We start from the raw sequence: 17526 nt of genomic DNA, 5'->3' as shown, positions 1-17526 counted from the left end.
TCATCCAGGTGAATGCAGAAACACAGAAAGCAAACAGCTGTTAGTAATACCTAGTTTGTTTATAAACATTCCTAGGACTCCACCCTGCTCTAGGTAAACATCAAATTACTTTACAACTTAATTACTGCACTACAATCTTCTGATTGTAAACTGATGTCTTGTGCAGGGCTTCCATACTGGCAATGTCCCCACAAGGCTTGACATTTCCTAGGAATACATCAGAAAAACTGACATCAACTTGACTTTAACCAGAATACTAATGCAAAGAACCATTTCCAGGTATTACATTGCAACATCAGACCTACTTTTTGCCATGTGAACTTTCTGAATCCATGCAGTTTACTTTTAAAAGGCTGTGCTTTGTCTTCTTACGTGTATTCATTTGTGCCTCACAGTAACACTGTATGTGTTCAACGCTATTTATAGAATATGCATGATGGAAGTGCCCTTCAGCCTAACAAAAATCTTAAGTTCATTTCCAATCTCTCAAGTTACGAGGCATTAACTTAGCCTTTAAAACATGCTGATAAGCCCCAAAAGACACATTGTAACATAAACAGATGCTTCAGATCTTTATTTAAGAAATAAAAATAAAGCACAGAACCTTGGCCAAACAGGTTCTATTATCTTGATCATACAAATTACTTGGAAATAAAACAGATGTGGACTGTATGACTAAGAGCATTTCCACTAAATTAACTTTTCAGATGCAGCATGTCAATGAACATTAGTTCCTCAAGGCCATATTCCATGTGAAAACAGTAACTTGGAAGAAAATATGGCTTCCAATTTGCTTTCAGGCTACATGCAAGTCAGTTTATGAGTGCAGACAGAGAATGTCATAACTGTGTGAACTTCAAATAGGTGTTGTATTCATGAGTGTGCAGGAACATATAAGAATCTAGGAATGGATTCCTAGTATGTCTGGGAACTGGGGGGAAGGGTGGGAGTGGTATGGAGGGTGGTGTGGAGATGGACATAAAACTGGAAACCACAGATGAAGTTCTTGATCTTTATGATCCACCAGAAAAAACCTTGTACCACACCAGACTGAAATCTGCTAATCTGATCAGTTAAAATTTAGTAGCAGTAAATAAAGTTTTATTTCCTAACTATTCCCCACCTACTGTGACAGCTAAACACTATACATAGTGCTTGCTCCCCTAAGAAAAAGAACCCTCAATGTACAAGCATTTAAAGTGCAAAATGTTCGAGGAAGCTTCATTTTTGCAATTTGACTTTGCTATGTGGCTATTGTGCCGATTATGAAACATGGAAAAGAGTGTCAGGACAATACACATGATTTTGTTTTTCCCCCTCAGTGCTAAAAAATAAAAAATGGAAGCCAAAAAAGGTCAAACTCTGGGGTAAACCACAAATGTTTGTGTCTTGGAACAAATGACTGACATATCCAGACATGTACAAACATGCAACCCAACAAGTTAATTGGCAATGGACTAGAGTTAAAAAACCCTTCACTATAGACAAACTCTAAGATGGTGGAAATTGTGAACAAATGTATTTTGTTCTGCCTCATCTACTTGCTCTTCCTATAATAGAAAAAAAGACTGCTTCACTCAATGCAATAAAGCACAGAAGCTGAGGAAATGCTGACACACTCCAACTGGCTGGAAGACCACGTGTGCGAAATAATGCTCTGTGATACTTTTCATGAACATATCTGTAGAAGGAAAGAAAGCAGAAAGAGCCTTGGAGTAGCTATTATTGGCTTTTTGTCCTTACCTTATTTCCTGTGCCAGCACAGCAGATGCCCAACGCCATGGCAGCCCCATAACGCACATGTGGGTTGTAGCTTTCTGACAGCAAAGAAACTACACTGGGACACTGTTCAGGAGTCCTAGGGAAAGACAAAGAATAGCTCGGATTATTATCTCATTTGAGAATTTAGGGGTTTTACTTGACTATACTGAAAAAATACACCCTCCTTCCATATAATTTGCACATGGTGCCTTTCTGAGTAAACTATACTACTGTGCCAGATACGGACATGCATGCCCTGTGAACTTCCCTCTGTAAAGTGCTCTATTGTGCATAGCAGATGACACACACAAGTCCCATCGGTAATGGTTTATAGATAATTGATAAGAGTTTCTTGAAAATGATTAGAGTGCTTCGTCCCTCAAACCCACACACCAGTGGCAATAGCAGCACAAGATTGCTTCTGGGGGAGAGAAGTGCAGAATCCATAATCCATTCAGTACTTTGTCTAAGTCAGTTGACACCTGTAGACTAAAAATGGTACAGAGCCAGCCCCTTTCAAATATGCCAGCAGTCGGCCAGGCCTGTCAATTCACCACAATAGTGGAATTTCTAACCCAGAGTCTGTGGCAATGAAAGGGCTGTGAATATTTAATACCTGCAAAGCAGCTCGCAAGCCACTCTTAGTTGTGGGGATATTAATTTCTCTCCTGTATTTACAGATCCTATTTTATTCTTCAATTAATCTGAGAGACATATACAACTCTTCAAAGTACTGTGAACTGCCTGTTCTAACAGTTCAGGATAGAAAAGCAGAAGTTCTTCAAAGTGAGCCTATTGAAGTGAACTCCATTCAAAAGGAGACAGCATTCTCTTCACAACCAAACTTCAGAACTCACAAGCACTACAAATGCACTCACATTTGTCAAGGCTAATCTTTTAAATATAGCTTGCTCGACAATGCTACTGATAATGGCAATATACTGAGAGCAGGTAGCACATACGTGTTTCTGAAAGAGAGGGAAGGGAAACTTTGGGTCATAGTTCAGTCACTGCAGCCATCTAGATATTTCTATAGTGCCCATCACTGTACTATCTAGGCACATCTCACGACACCTTCCATTCTCAACCACTCTTTGTATGGATGCCTGTAATTTTAAACCCAGATTTAACATCATGCAACTTAACATAGTTTCTATTAAGAGGCAGCAGTATCTAATAATTTGACCAGGAGATGAGCCAGAAACGCCTCGGTTCTAGTTTTCGGTTTTGACTCAGTGTGTGACCTTTGGCTACTCACTTCATCTCTCTGCAACAGCTTCCTCTCTGGAAAAATGGGGATAGAAAACTACCTCACGGGGGATTTGCAAGGATTAATGTTTGCACACAATACATGACATCTAGAGTATTTAAAAGGTCAGCATTCCATCAAGACATCAGATCAAACAACGAGCCAGGTGAGCCGCCAGAACAAAAGGACAATTTACAATTCAACAATTTTTTTTATTTTAATGTACACCTAACGTCTGGGAGTGGCAACTGTGTCTTCCTTTGTTCTGTACAGGACTGACTTCACTGACCATAGTTAAATCATTACATGACCAGGTCCCAAATTCACTGTTCTACAGACACACAAACAGCTTCTACTCTGCTATTCTGTGCTGCTAACCTTCCCCTCGCAAATTCTCCCAACAGCCCTCATTGCTATCTTCATCAAAACTCCCTTATCACCCCCTCTGTTGCCTCCCACTGCCAGCTAACATCTCCTGTTGCCTGCCATTTCTGCTTTTCATGCTGCTGAAGCAATTCATCTTAATAGGCCTCTCAACTATCCAACAGTAATGGCAGCAAGTAGTTGTATGGGGATAAGATGGTTGGCTCTCATAATTCAGAGGGAAAGCCATGAATTCTGAGCAAGTGCATGCCCCCTCTACATAGCCACATAGATCACTTCCCCTTCCAGCAATATCCCATTCTGTTCCAAGACTCCCTTACTGAAACCTATAGACAGCACAGAGATGACCCAGTCCAGCTCTTTTGGAAAAGCAATGACAACAGTTGAGAAGAAAACCCAACAAAAGGAGAATGACTCAGGTTTGTCAGGCTGGGAGCTCGCTGTCTCAAAGATGCAACCTTGACTAAATAGAGGGAGGAAGAGCTTAGGGTCAGTTAAGGGAACAGCGCTGGATCCTTCCTTGCAAGCTAGCAGTAGGTGTGAGGACTATATAAATTATAAGACCTCACAAAATGACTTATCTTTTAGCTCAAACAACAGCTCAAACACTGACAGTGTCTTTAAAAAACGACCTGTTGTGGAGACAGGGAATGACTAATCCTTTAATAAATGAGCCTAAGCATTCAGCTGTGCAGAACATTTAGGCTGGTGTACTAACGTTCCTAACACCTTAGTGTTTGCTTTACTTCAACAAAAGTTCAACAGGCAGACTGCAAGCCGAAGTATCGAAAAACATTTTTGGCAAAGATATGATTATACATTTTGCTAGCATCAATAGCCACATGCATTAATCATGCTGTGAAACCTAGTTTTCTGAACCTGAGTTCAATGACAAATGCTTCAGAGCTAGATGTTCTAGGATAGCCTGCTACTAAAAATCTGGGATTGGTTTAAACCAATTTATTATAGAACTCTCAGACAGATCTACAACAATTAAGATGACTTCTGACAATTGTTTGGAATGCTTTTATCGATAGCCCATTATTAAAGTAGTCAAATGCTATCATGGATGGTTGTATGTTGACCCGCTTTTGGAAAACAAAATGTGAAACAGTCAGTAATGAAGTCTGATGGTATTTTCCAAACACTTGAAATGTGCAAAGCTAAATATACCTGTCTGATTAAGGAAAAAATATTAACAACTAAACTGATACAAATATTTACTCTTTGGATAAACAGTCTCACATTACTAGACATGCAGGGGAAAAGCATTCTCTCTTAGTAACTGGAGCTCTCAGTGCAGACCAGCTTCCTCAAATCAAATTGTGAATTATTTGCATGCATATCTACTCTGCTGATGTGATTAGGTATCAGCCACACCATCAGAAGCTCGTTCACCTGCACATCTACCAATGTGACATGCCATCATGTGCTAGCAATGCCCCTCTGCCATGTACATTGGCCAAACAGGATAGTCTCTACGTAAAAGAATAAATGGACACAAATCAGATGTCAAGAATTATAACATTCAAAAAGCAGTCAGAGAATACTTCATCCTCCCTGGTCACTCAGTTACAGACCTAAAAGTTGCAATACTCCAAGAAAAAACACTTCAAAAACAGACTCCAACAAGAAACTGCAGAATTGGAATTAAATTTGCAAACTGTACACCATTAAAATTAAGCTTGAATAAAGGCTGGGAATGGATGGGTCATTACACAAAGTAAAAACTATTTCCCCATACTAATTTTCCCCATACTGTTACTCACACCTTGTCAGTTGTTGGAAATGGGCCATCCTGATTATCACTACAAAAGTTTTTTTTCTCCTGCTGATATCAATCCACCTTAACTGATGAGTCCGTCATAGTTAGTATGGCAACAACCATTTTTTCATGGGTGTGTGTGTGTGTGTGTGGGTGGGGGTGTGTGTGTGTGTATTGTTAGAGCAAAGGTCAACTATTTGCTTATGTTGACCATTTGCTTATCAACTTAGCTGTTACACACACACGTACGTCCTGTTTTAGCATGCACTCCTGCCTTTCGCATGCACGTACTCAAGACACTCAGTAAGGGGAGTCAAACAGATGTATCCTATTTACCCCTAGACCCCTGGGAAGGAATTTAAAAAATGTATAGGTTAGCAGAATCTACTCACGCAAAATTGTTTGTCATTTAGTATAAAAGAAGCCTGCTTTGTGTTCATAAGGTGTGTCTTTCTCTCTGGCATTAGCCGAGAAAAAGCACCCGCTCAGCTGATTGATAATAAAGAGTTTGGTACCCGTCTGCTTGCCTTCCGTGCCTCCTTGGTGTAACTGAGTAGCTCCAGGGGGAAACGAGCCCATTTGGCTAACATATAAGAGAGAGAGAGAAATCTATATCTATATAGATATATATGTATCTTCCTACTGTATTTTCCACTACATCCATCTGATGAAGTGGATTTTAGCCCACAAAAGTTTATACCCAAATAAATGTGTTAGTCTCTAAGGTGCCACAAGGACTCCTCATTCATTTCTTTTCAATAACCCACTTTGCTGCACAGTAGAGTCTCTATCACATTTTCCCACCCTCTGAAGAGCTAAAAGGTGGAAGCCTGGAGACAGGAGGATGAGCTGATGGCCTGAACTATGAAACAAGGTTCTAAAAAACTGCTTTGACAAAAGAAGAGCATTGTGATGTTGGAGGACAGATTTTAGCATCAGTGCTTAATGACTAACCTTTGTAAGTCTGTTACCCACAGAGAGACTGACAACAGTCTAAGGCAGAGGTCCCCAAATTGTGGAGCGCACCCCTCTGGGGGAGCATGGATGGATGTTCTGGGGGCATGGCTGGGGCCCAGGCCAGCCCTCACAAGGGGTGGGGAACCACTGCCCAACTCTGCTCCTGGCCCCGGGCTGCAGGCCGAGGCCCCCAGTCAAGGCTCTACTCCCGCCGCCACCCCCAGCTATGGCCCCCAGCCTCAGTCTCTTGATTCCTGTCTGTGCTCCTCCCCTCCCAGAGCCACAGGCCCACTGCCAGCCCCGGCTTCAGGGGGTGGGGTGGGGGTGCGGACAGAGGTAAAGGGGGGCGCAAGGTAAAAAGTTTGGGGACCACTGTTCTAAGGTTTATCATAAAGATTCAGGCTCATTTTGATATGGGACAAAATGGTGGCCATATTTAGTGCCATTTACAAAACACGACGCCATTTTCCAAAGTGAACAGATGAAAATCTAAAAGACTAACAAGTAACAACCAGACTTGTATCAAGTCTAAATCTTACACATGGAAGTAAATATGACACATCAGGATAAGATCTTGAGATTCAGTAGGTAGAAATCTCAATAAGGATTCAATTTCGCACTACAGCTTTTTGAGGGGAAAAATCTGAAAACAGATATACTTGATAGATTTTAATGCCAGAAGGGACCATTATGATCATATCATCTGATCTCCAGCACAACACAAGGCCATACATTGAATTTCATTCAGTAATTCCTGCACTGAGCCCTGTAATGTGTGATTAAACTAGAACATATATTTCAGAAAGACATTAAATATTTATTCTTAAATTGAATTATCTGGGTTCCTTCCTTTTGTTTCTAACAAACATGAACATGGCTTTTGCACAAGCGAACGTCAGAAACCTTTTTTTAAACAAATTAAAGTTTTGTCTTGTATAGCCTGACCATTTAAAAAAAAATTGTCACTTTAACAGCACTAGCGGATATTGCTCTAACAAACCAGTTTGGAACAAATCTGCTGAATTAATACATAGCTTATCAAGTAAAGCCATTTAGTAAAACCATGGAGCCCTCTTAAATGCATGCTTACTCAAGGACACATCCGTTAAATGCAAACTAAGACTTCAGGGCAGCATAACATTTCTTCTGCAATCCAAAGCTTTTCACTTCATCAATACGGAATCTGGCCATGCTAGAATACTTTGTCAACATCTGATACAGTTTTCTTATGAAGTTCCCCCCATGAATCAAACACTAGACAGCTTTCAATACCAGCAACTTATATTTTCATATGCAGCCACACCTCCTTTGCATAATTTGTAATGAAAGATATGCTGGGGCTCAAGCAATTTTTTTTTTTTTTTACTTTCATAGCTGACATGCCAAGCCCAAAGGTGCCAGGGCTAGGAACTGCCAAGCCTGGCAAGCCTTGGCACAAATTAAGCACTGCACATCACAAACTTTCCCACAGACTTCAGTCTCTATTCCTACCAAATCCCTATAGAAAAAAAATTACACAAGTATTTTAAAGTGAACTGGAAAGCTCTTTACCTCTCTAGACCTAAATCCAGGGTTTAGCATTTCTCCTACAAGAGTTTAACTTCCTTAGTAAAAAGGAAATCACTGAAATCTTATTTGGGTCATGGCAGATAGTTGAAAATTGTTCCTGTGTCACCTGCCAAGTGGACTCAAAGAATAAGTCCTGCAATACAGAACCTTCCAGCTCTAGAACACCAGTTATGAATCTATGGCGTGTGCTTACTACCATCTAATGGCTGCTCAGTGGCTCCTCAGTGGAAAATGAAGCTCAGATCTTGGTGAATCAGTGTCCATATGCCAAAACACACCAACACAACTGGTGTCTCTTTGTTGACTATCTTAGTAGAAAGGCCAGACACTGAATGGGCCCAGTCCAGCAACTGACCCCACTAGGGTAGGGTAGAGACAAATTTCAAGAAGACACGGTCAGGAAAGATTTTACAGCTTTGGTATCTCTTCTGCGAATAAAAGACTTCAGTCTCCACGTCTCAGATTGGTTAATGTTATGAGCAATAAACAAAACCTTTTTTTAAAAAGATTTAAGAGAGTCTACCAGGACAGCAAAAAAGGATTCTCAACAGAACAACATGGCTGATATGTTATTAGTTTTACTCACCAGTTAGTTCCTCTGAAAACCTCTGAAGAAAAACAAACAGTTCACGCAGCTAAGGATTTTGAGTCTTTACTGAAACATGGGGCCAGAACAGAGAGAGCATAGAACAGGCTCTTTAACTTCATCATCCAAAGAGCCTGGTCCATTTGAACTATTATCTCATTAGTTCCTAGAGATGCTAGTCTCCTGGAAACAGATAAATCAATTAGCAACTAAGCATGGCATTGAACGTGCCCAAAAACATTATTCAGGGGAGCAAAAAATGTGGTATTCCTCACCACTCCCAGGGTCAAGAGTGGGAAAGGAGCTTTTCCTAAATCCACAGTGCAAAACTTCACACAGGAAAAGCAGAAAATTGATGCATGGTAATGTTGTAATAAAGCCCTTGCAGAGGATTCAACCAGTCAGAACACAGAGTGGTCTGAATACAAAGACATCTTGATCAGCTGAGCATGCATGGTCACATTTCAGTGATAGTCATGAATGGCTTCCCTTGATCTCCAAAGTTATCAGAAGTTTCCTTCCCTTGCCCCTCTGACCCAATTTTTTGTAACACGTATGCTGGTATATTTTAAGGCATTTTATCTGGGGCTTCCCTTGAAGATCACTTCCAGTCCCAACTACTGCAGAATGCAGCTTAGTGGACTTTGTCTAGAAGGATTTCATTGGGATATGCTTCGGTGTATGCACCCTCTTCTCATCACATTCCTCCTACAAATGCCTTCTTGCGGCCAGTGTATAAGCAGTAAGATAATAGACACTACATTAAAAACAAAACTTAGTTCCTCTGCTGGGGTCTCCCAGTGTCTAGTCTGGTCAGGTTCTTATATCATACTCATTTTCCAGGGTAGCAGCATTTCAGTGCCTCCTGTCTTCTGTGTCAGTTTTGTACACTGTGCACTCTTCAGGACAGAGATTGACTTTACTTCCTCCGTACATTTCAGCAACACTTAATTAATAAACCGTTAATATACACAGAAGGTAAGCAATATGTACATAAGGCTGCTGAAAGTAAACCATCACATCATGTGTGTGGTAAGAACTAAAAATGGAAGTGTTTGAACCATCACTGAAGTTACGCAAGCATTTTTTTTCAAGACTCTAAATATTTAAGGATTTTACAATTTAGAGAAAAATGAGACTCTCAAAAATTAAAGAACAAAGCCAAATATACTTTTACTAACTTGTTAATTAATTCTCCCTGCGTATTTTTCAGAAAGTTCCAAATATTTATGACTTTTCCCCGAACTACTGGACCTTAATAAATCATACAATATGGAACTATTTCCATACAGTGAATATCTTGGCACGCTGATACTGCCATGATAGGTGGCAGAAAAAGTTATGACGACTTCAAAAAGCGGAAAAATTGACATCTAATCACAAGATCTGGAATCTTTTCTCAGAGAAAAGTATCAGTGGCTCTTTACGGACAAGACAAGACAAAGAGCATGCAACTGAAAAGAAAACAGACTATGGGGAAGGGAGAGAGAAAATGCAACAGGATGTTACGCAGTTTGGTTATGTTTGGCAGGCAGTTTCTAATTCTGCTCATCAGCTCCTCTCTCAAGAAACTCCAAACCTTTTTTGTCATTCCATTCCCATGCCTGGAAAAAGCTAATCCAAGCTGTGCCCAATTCAGCTTCATTCCCTGCAGTAGCTTTCTCTAAAATACTTCCAGTTGTATATGCACTGCCAGCTGCTAGACAGAGGGAACTTCCAGGAGATTTGGCAATTGGTCACCCCCAGTGAAGCTCTTCTTTACATTACTGCATCACATGTACATTAGGGGTTCGCACCAGTTTGATGAGATAGCTGTAGTTTCACTTGTGCAAGTTTATCCAATGTGGAGAGGAAATAATTCAATAAAATAATATCAATGATCTGGAAAAGAGTGAACAATGAGGTGTTAAATTATTTAGGAGAGTTAATTCTAGAGAAGACTGTGAGGAACATGAGTAGAATCAGGCAAGACTAGATGAGGGGGAAGTATGCAAGTAGATGAAATTAACACAGAATCACTCCTGCGCTGTTAGTCCCTCAAATTGTCAGTTATATTTTAAAGATTGGAAAATGACTAGATCTAAAGGACAAAAAAGAAAAATATAAGATTGTACACAGCTAAAGCATATCATCTCAGGATATTTCACTTTTCTCCTTGGTCCTTTCCTTATTTCCTGGCTTTCTCTGCTATCCTATACTATGCTAGATCTAATGGCTTGAATCTCCAGAGTTCAGAGAAACCCCAACCACCAAAGGACTCAACAGATATTGAGGCACTCAGAACCTTCGAGAATTATGCCCTTAACTTATCTTTGTGGTTGTAATTATCAAGCATAGCTACGGGGCTGTAGAAATGATAGCAGCTCTTTTAAAAAAAAACCAAAAACATATATACTGTAATATGGGTTTCCCCTCTCCCTGGGCAAATGTGAGTTAAACTTTTAAGAGAAAGAGTTAGGCAGCAAACTGGGGCAAACTACCAAGGGAGGAAGGCTAGCCAAAACTAGGAAGTATTCAGTTAGTGAGTCTCTGCTGTTACCTAATGGAACTTGCAAAAGGAAATGCTTCTTGGACAGCCATTCAAACCTGGGCAGGTACAAATCCAAAAACCATCACACACGGAGTTCAGCTTTCTAGCCAACTGGAATCAGAAATCCACAGACTATTAAGAATATCCATTATACCAGGCCCCTACACCACTATATTACCACTTTTTTGTACCATTGGGCCTACCAAGAAAAGCTTATTTTCCCACAGCTGGGTGTAAAAAGCACTCCTTTTCATTGTGAGTGAGGGAAAGAGAGAGAGACACACACACAGCACCAATCACAGTGTACAGTAGTTGCCACTACTTCCTTAAGATACAAAGACATCTTTTTTGGTAATGCTAGCTATTTTGCACAACATAGGACTAAAGAAAAGTGTCTCTCAGCAGGCTCTCAAGTGAGCCCATTCTCACAGCGAGGCAGCAAGAGCCATTTGTATGGTACAACATCAGACTATAATCACATGTGAGGCACTCCAAAAGAGTACAAACACTTAATTCTCACTTCAGCAAGAAACAGCCCTCACTACACAAGTCAAAATAGATGTTCTCAGGCATGTAGGATTCATAATGGAAATATCCAGAACAAGTGATTTATTTAAAGGCACCTAGAGACAGCAAGTCCTTTCACAAGAGGAAACAGAGAATTTAGGTTGACAGAGTTACACTTTTATCACTCAGACATTTTCCCCCTTGAAATGATTTAAAGTTAGTTCTGAACATGCTGTGAAAGAGAAAATTTAGAAATGTGACAAATGAGAAATAATAAACTCCTTTGAAAATAATGACGCAGACCCAATATGGGCCTATATCAATAACTTGTGTGACTACATCCACCACAGTTTTTAAGAGAGCTAGTCTGTATTTTTCCTCCAGAGGTTTACTTCCTGTTTCTTGAATTAGAACATGTGAGGCCAAGTCCTGGACTTCCTATACCCACACAAGCAGTCACACCGAAGTCAATGAGATTAATTTCACCCCTGAGGTATATTTTAATGTACTTAGGTACTTTCCTGGAATTATTTTTTTTGGGCGGGGGGGGGTTCTTAGTGATTCAGACACTAGCAACAGTTTCATCCTCATATTGTCATATTCCCAAACTCTCTTGAAAAGGAAAAAATAGTTCAGTCAAGTCTCAACCATGGAGGAACACAAGATTTATTTACATTTTCACAGTGGGTGCAAGCCAGGCACCACTGAAATCAATGGGAGCTTGGGCATGGCTTCAACACAGATGTTTTTCAAAATTAAAAAAAAAAAAAAAATGAATAAAAGCTGAGTGGGGGCTTGGAAAATGGAGACAACATGCTGAGCTAATGAGGTCTTGGAATAGATGCGGGGAGTACCTTGTATTGCTGAATAAGAGTCACAAAGGAGTATATACAAGTGATGTCAGTGGTCTGAATTAAGCCCAGGTCAGTGGCAAGCAAAATGCTTTAACATCTACTGTCTGGTGGTCAGTATAAAAGGTGTGGGTGACCTTAATCCAGATATGTACATCAGAAAAGTCAGCAGAGAGAGAATACACCTTGTGACTGGGCAACCAAAAAGTTATTTTTCCTGTCCACAAAAGGACACCAATTCTACACCCTGCATGACGTGTTCCTTGCCTACAGCATGGTTTTGTCTATACTAGCACATTTCATAACCATAAATCACCCCAGAAGAGCTCCATTGAAGCTAGCAATGGTGGAACTGAAGCTGAAGGGTAGACAAGACTCATTCATTTCCATCACTGTCATCCAGCGTCTCTCAGGGTGGTGATTTATGGCTATGAAGTTTGCTAGTGCTGGCACAGCACAATTTGCCTTAGTACATGGAAGTGTCTTCACTTTTAATCCTCTCTTCCTTCATTTCTCTCTCTCTCTCTCTCCCACTTTTTCTAGCAACTCTTACCCTTCAAGTAGCTCAACATATCAGAATAACTAAAAGACGGTTACTCACCTTTGTAACTGTTGTTCTTCGAGATGTGTTGCTCATATGCATTCCAGTAGGTGTGCGCGCGCCGCGTGCACGTTCGTCGGAGACTTTACCCTAGCAACACTCGGTGGGCCGGCGGTGCCCCTGGAGTGGCGCCGCCACCGGCGCCGGATTATATACCCCTGCTGGCCCGCCGCTCCTCAGTTCTTTCTTGCGGCTACTCCGACAGTGGGAAGGAGGGCAGGTGTGGAATGGATATGAGGCACACATCTCGAAAACACAGTTACAAAGGTGAGTAACTGTCTTTTCTGTCGAGTGATTGCTCATATCCATTCCAGGTAAGTGATTCCCAAGCCTTACCTAGCGGTGGGTCGGAGCAAGATGTTGCGGCACGTTAGATCGCTGAGCCAAAGGCGGCACGGCTCTGCGATTGCTCAACCAGCGCGTAGTGAGATGTAAAGGTTAGGCACAGACGACCGGTAGCTGCCCGGCATATCTCCTGGTATGGGCACGTGGGCCAGGAAAGCGGTGGACGAGGCTTGAGCCCAAGTAGAGTGGGTGGTGGGTGGCCATTGGATGTGAGCCAAGTCAAGCACGCCGGATACAGGACCTCACCCAGGATGAGAAGCCTCTGGGAAAAAGGCATACCATTTCATACGCTCCGCCACTGCTATAATAGCTGGGCAAGCGTCTAAAGATTTAGTACCTCGTGGATGTAGAAAGCGAGCACCCGGTGTGGACATCCAAGGTGTGTAGCTGGCTGGTCCCTGACGCTGATGCATGGGCTTCGAGAAGGAAAGACCGTAGAAAATGTCCTGGTATTATGGAGGCAGAGACCACCTGGGGAGGAAAGGCCGGTCCGGTGGGGTGTAGCTGCATCTATCTTTGTGAAATAGTGTAGTAGGGGGTCTACCCACCAAAGCAACGGAGCTCAGAAACCCATTCTGGCCGAGGTGATAGCGACGGCAAGGCCGTCTTCCAAACAGGTAGAGCAACGAGCAAGTGCGAAGGCGCGAAGGACGGGCGTGAGCCTAGCAGCAGCAAGGGTGAGATCCCAGAAAAGGGGAAGGAGGCTTAAACCGGGGGGGTAGAGTCTCTCCAATCCTTAAGGGAATCTTGAGACTATCAGGTGAAAAAGGTGGACTCCCGACTCTCCGGGATTGGAAGGTGGAGATTGCGGCTAGATGCACCTTATTGAGGAAGTGTCTAGGCCTTGACCTTGAGGAAAAAATAGTCCAAGACCACAGGGAACCGAAACGCTTCAGCGAACAAGGAACGCTGTGTACACCCAATGAGAGAACGCTTCCACTGGCAAATTATGTCGCGCCGCGTGAAGGTTTCCTTGGTCCCCAAGAGCGAACTGTTGACCCTGGCTGAGCGAGCGGGCGCTCAGATTGGTTAAAAACCAGACAGTAGTCACACTGTTAGGTGCGAGGGACTGAAGGCCGGGTGGTAAGGCCTGCCGAAGTTCAGTAGACTCATAGGTCAGAAGGGACCAGATTGATCATCTAGTTCTGACCTCCTTGCCACAAGGCAGCCACAAAACCCTACCCAGTACACATTTATAACCCCAACCCATGATGAGTTATTGAAATCCTCAAAATTGAGATTTGAAGACCTCAAGCTGCAGGGAATCCACCAGCAAGCGACCCATGCCCCATGCTGCAGAGGAAGGCGAAAAACCTCCAGGGCCTCTGCCAATCCGCCCTGCCAAGTCCTGCGTTATAAGATCCGGGCAGAGTGGTAGTGGTATCGGAGACGCTAGGGACAGGTCTAGCAGCAGGGCCACGTGGCGGAGAAGGTCCTGGTGAGACCTAAGGTAGATTGGGGGCGGTCCAGATGTTGCCGTCCCCGCCACTGCCTCATCCAGGGAAGAGGAGGAAGAGACCCCAGGGACCAAAGGGTCTTGGAGAGACTTCTGGTTGTGCGGAACGTCCTGGGGCTGCTCTTGCTGTTCCAAGCCCTGGGCAGGGGAGCGCTTGGTCCCCACTGGAAGGGATCTGCTCACCGTGGACTCCGGGGCCCGATGTTCGGAGGGGACGGAGTGTGGCGGTGGATGGTGGCCACCTTGGCCCTAGTGATAAGCCCATGGGGTCCAAAAGGGCCACTGATGAGGACCTTGCTGGTTGTCCGACTCTCCGTATGATGCCGTCTCGGCATGGGAGGAGATCGACGGCTGACGAGATGGCCATGGAGGAGCGGAGACCGTGTGATGCAGGTCTCTGCAGCCACTGGAACTGTCCCTATGCAGTGCCAGGGAGCGGCACTGGGAGTCTTGACGGTGCCGAGAGCGCGACCGGGACCTACGACCAGCATGGTGCCGGGAGGTCGACCAGCGCGGGGAGTCACCGTGCCGGGATCGGCTGCGGGAAGTACGGTGCCGCGAGTGGTGCCAAGATCTGGATCGGTGTCGGTAATGCCTGGACGGTGACCGGGATCTCGAGCGGTACCGCGAGTACGACCGGTACCTTGATGGGGAACAGTACCGGGACTGCGAGCGGCCGTGGCACCGGGATCAGTGGCGAGACCGTGAGCGTCTGTGGGACCTGGATGGGGTCCTGGATCGGGACCTGGAACGACGAAGTTCCATGGTGCCGGGCGAACAAGGTTGTAGAAGGGCCAGCTTGCCTATAGACTGGGGGACCCGCACTGGCGGTGCTGGGGGTCGAGGCAGCTCAGGCTCCGTTAGGGCGATCAGGTCTCGTGCTGCGGAAAACGCCTCCGAGGTGGAAGGCACGATGAGCTCAACCGCGGCACGTGCCGGGGAGCTGGTAGGCACCGGACTCGACGGCTCTTCCGAGGCCGGAATCAACGGTGCGGCAGGTGTCGGCGCCACGGCAGATGGTAGTGCCGGGTGGTCCAGTTTGGCTAAGCGCTCTGACTGTGGTGTGGATATAGCGGCCGCAGGAGGCTTGCGCTTCTTGCCCCAAGGCAAGAGCGAGCGGTGCCGGGCAGAAGCTGGAGCCGGAGATTGGTGACTCGGCGTCTTCGCGGAAGGTGTGCTTTGCGGTGCCGCGGAGGTGCTTGGTCCCGGTGCCGCAGACGGTGCCGAGGATGGAGGAGTTAGCGCTGCCTCCATCAGTAACTGTTTCAGGCGAACGTCCCGCTCCTTTTTAGTTCAGGGCTTGAACACCTTACAGATCCGGCACTTGTCCATCAGACGAGATTCGCCCAAGCACTTAAGGCAGGAGTCGTGCGGGTCTCCTGTGGGCATCAGCCTACGGCAGGCCGCGCACGGTTTGAAGCCCGGTGATCCGGGCATGTGCCCGGTACCAGGGTAGGAGAAGGGGCTAACACCCGATCCCTTCTAACTATCTACAAAGAACTACTAATAGAACGATAACTAACTACTAACTACTGTTACAAGTTCAACTATATACAAAATTCAAGAGAAAACAAGTGAATTGTAGGGAGGTGGAGAAACAGTTAGACTGAGCTCCACAGTTCCAACGACCGACACGGGCGGTAAGAAGGAACTGAGGAGCGGCGGGCCGGCAGGGGTATATATCCGGCGCCGTGGCAGCGCCACTCCAGGGGGCGCCCTGCCGGCCCACAGAGTGTTGCTAGGGTAAAAGTCTCTGACGAACGTGCATGCGGTGCGCGCACACCTACTGGAATGGATATGAGCAATCACTCGAAGAAGAATAAATAGGACTGGATTTTCAAAAACAGCCTCCATTTTGTGCCTACAAATAAATGCTGGTGCATTTTATAGCATTTAATCTCCCCTTGAGGCCTGAAAAATGCTCCCACGATTATTTTCACTACCAAAATCAGACTTGCTGTTACATGCAGACAGAAAACCAAAGGCCCAGTTGAAGCCTTGAGAACACACTAGATAAAAATGGTCACTAGACAGCGAAATTTTATCTTTGTATTAATTTCAGTTTTATTTTCATGTGCGTGATATTGTTTATTTTTCTGATACTTCAACAGGAAACATGATGGTTAGATGCAGGGGGTGGTTACTGCACCTGGACTTTTCACTTCCTAAAACTTTTTTGGAGATGATAAAATGTCTCAGACCCTATGAGACCCCTAGGGATTGAGATAACAGGAGATCGTCTGTCCTAGTTCTCTTATTCTATGTAAGGGGAGTACATTTTGCTGGAAATTCTATTCTATGCAGGTATAAGGTGTGTGTGCCATGTAGATATGTCAGAAAAAATGGAAGTAATTCTCTAGCATTCACTTTTCATAACGTAGGCAACTGTATTAAGGCGTTGGAATACTGGATGTTGTTCGTGACTCTCCATCCCATCTGCTGGGGGGAAAACAGAGGATCTTTAAAATGAATTGTTCACTGCAGTTGAAAAATATATTGACAGCCCACAACAGGAAACAATTCCATGTTAAATTAAAAGCTTACAGAGCAAAGTGGGACCAGAGGGTTTTTTTAATCAGTATAAATTAGATGCAAGTGCTGGTACGATCATCTCTTTAACCATTCACATATTACTAGCCCAGGCCTAATCCAGCTCCAAGTGGGAGCAACAAGCTATCATGTTACCAATGTAATTTAAGTCTCCATTCATCCATGTAAAATTAGTACTAATAATATGCTCATATTTTGTACTATATAACAATCACTGTAATAAAATATTAATGTACAGAATTAACACGGAGGAAAGAAATACTACAAACAGATTCTATAAACTGGGCTATTGGACCATGAAATGGTTAAAATATAAGTATGAATATCTTATTGTTCTCCTATTTGCCAGCAAATACTAAATTGGGGAAAAAAAGCTTTGACAAAGATATCCTAAACGACTTTATCTGAAATGTGC

General features: G+C 43.7%; 1 protein-coding gene across 1 annotated transcript in view; it reads right to left on the bottom strand.

The window, feature by feature from the left end:
* PSMD1 (proteasome 26S subunit, non-ATPase 1) overlaps window positions 1–17526 on the bottom strand; it is a 126832-nt gene that overhangs the window by 42688 nt on the left and 66618 nt on the right. Inside the window, exon 17 of the mRNA XM_032777256.2 lies at window positions 1744–1858. Within this exon, the coding sequence (XP_032633147.1) occupies window positions 1744–1858 (115 nt within the window). The remainder of the gene's footprint in view (window positions 1–1743; window positions 1859–17526) is intronic.

This window comes from Chelonoidis abingdonii, chromosome 8 (genome assembly GCF_003597395.2).
Source record: "Chelonoidis abingdonii isolate Lonesome George chromosome 8, CheloAbing_2.0, whole genome shotgun sequence".
Taxonomy (NCBI): Eukaryota; Metazoa; Chordata; order Testudines; family Testudinidae; genus Chelonoidis; species Chelonoidis abingdonii.
Note: the sequence above shows the minus strand (reverse complement) of the source record. Positions and strands in the feature narration are given on the sequence as shown.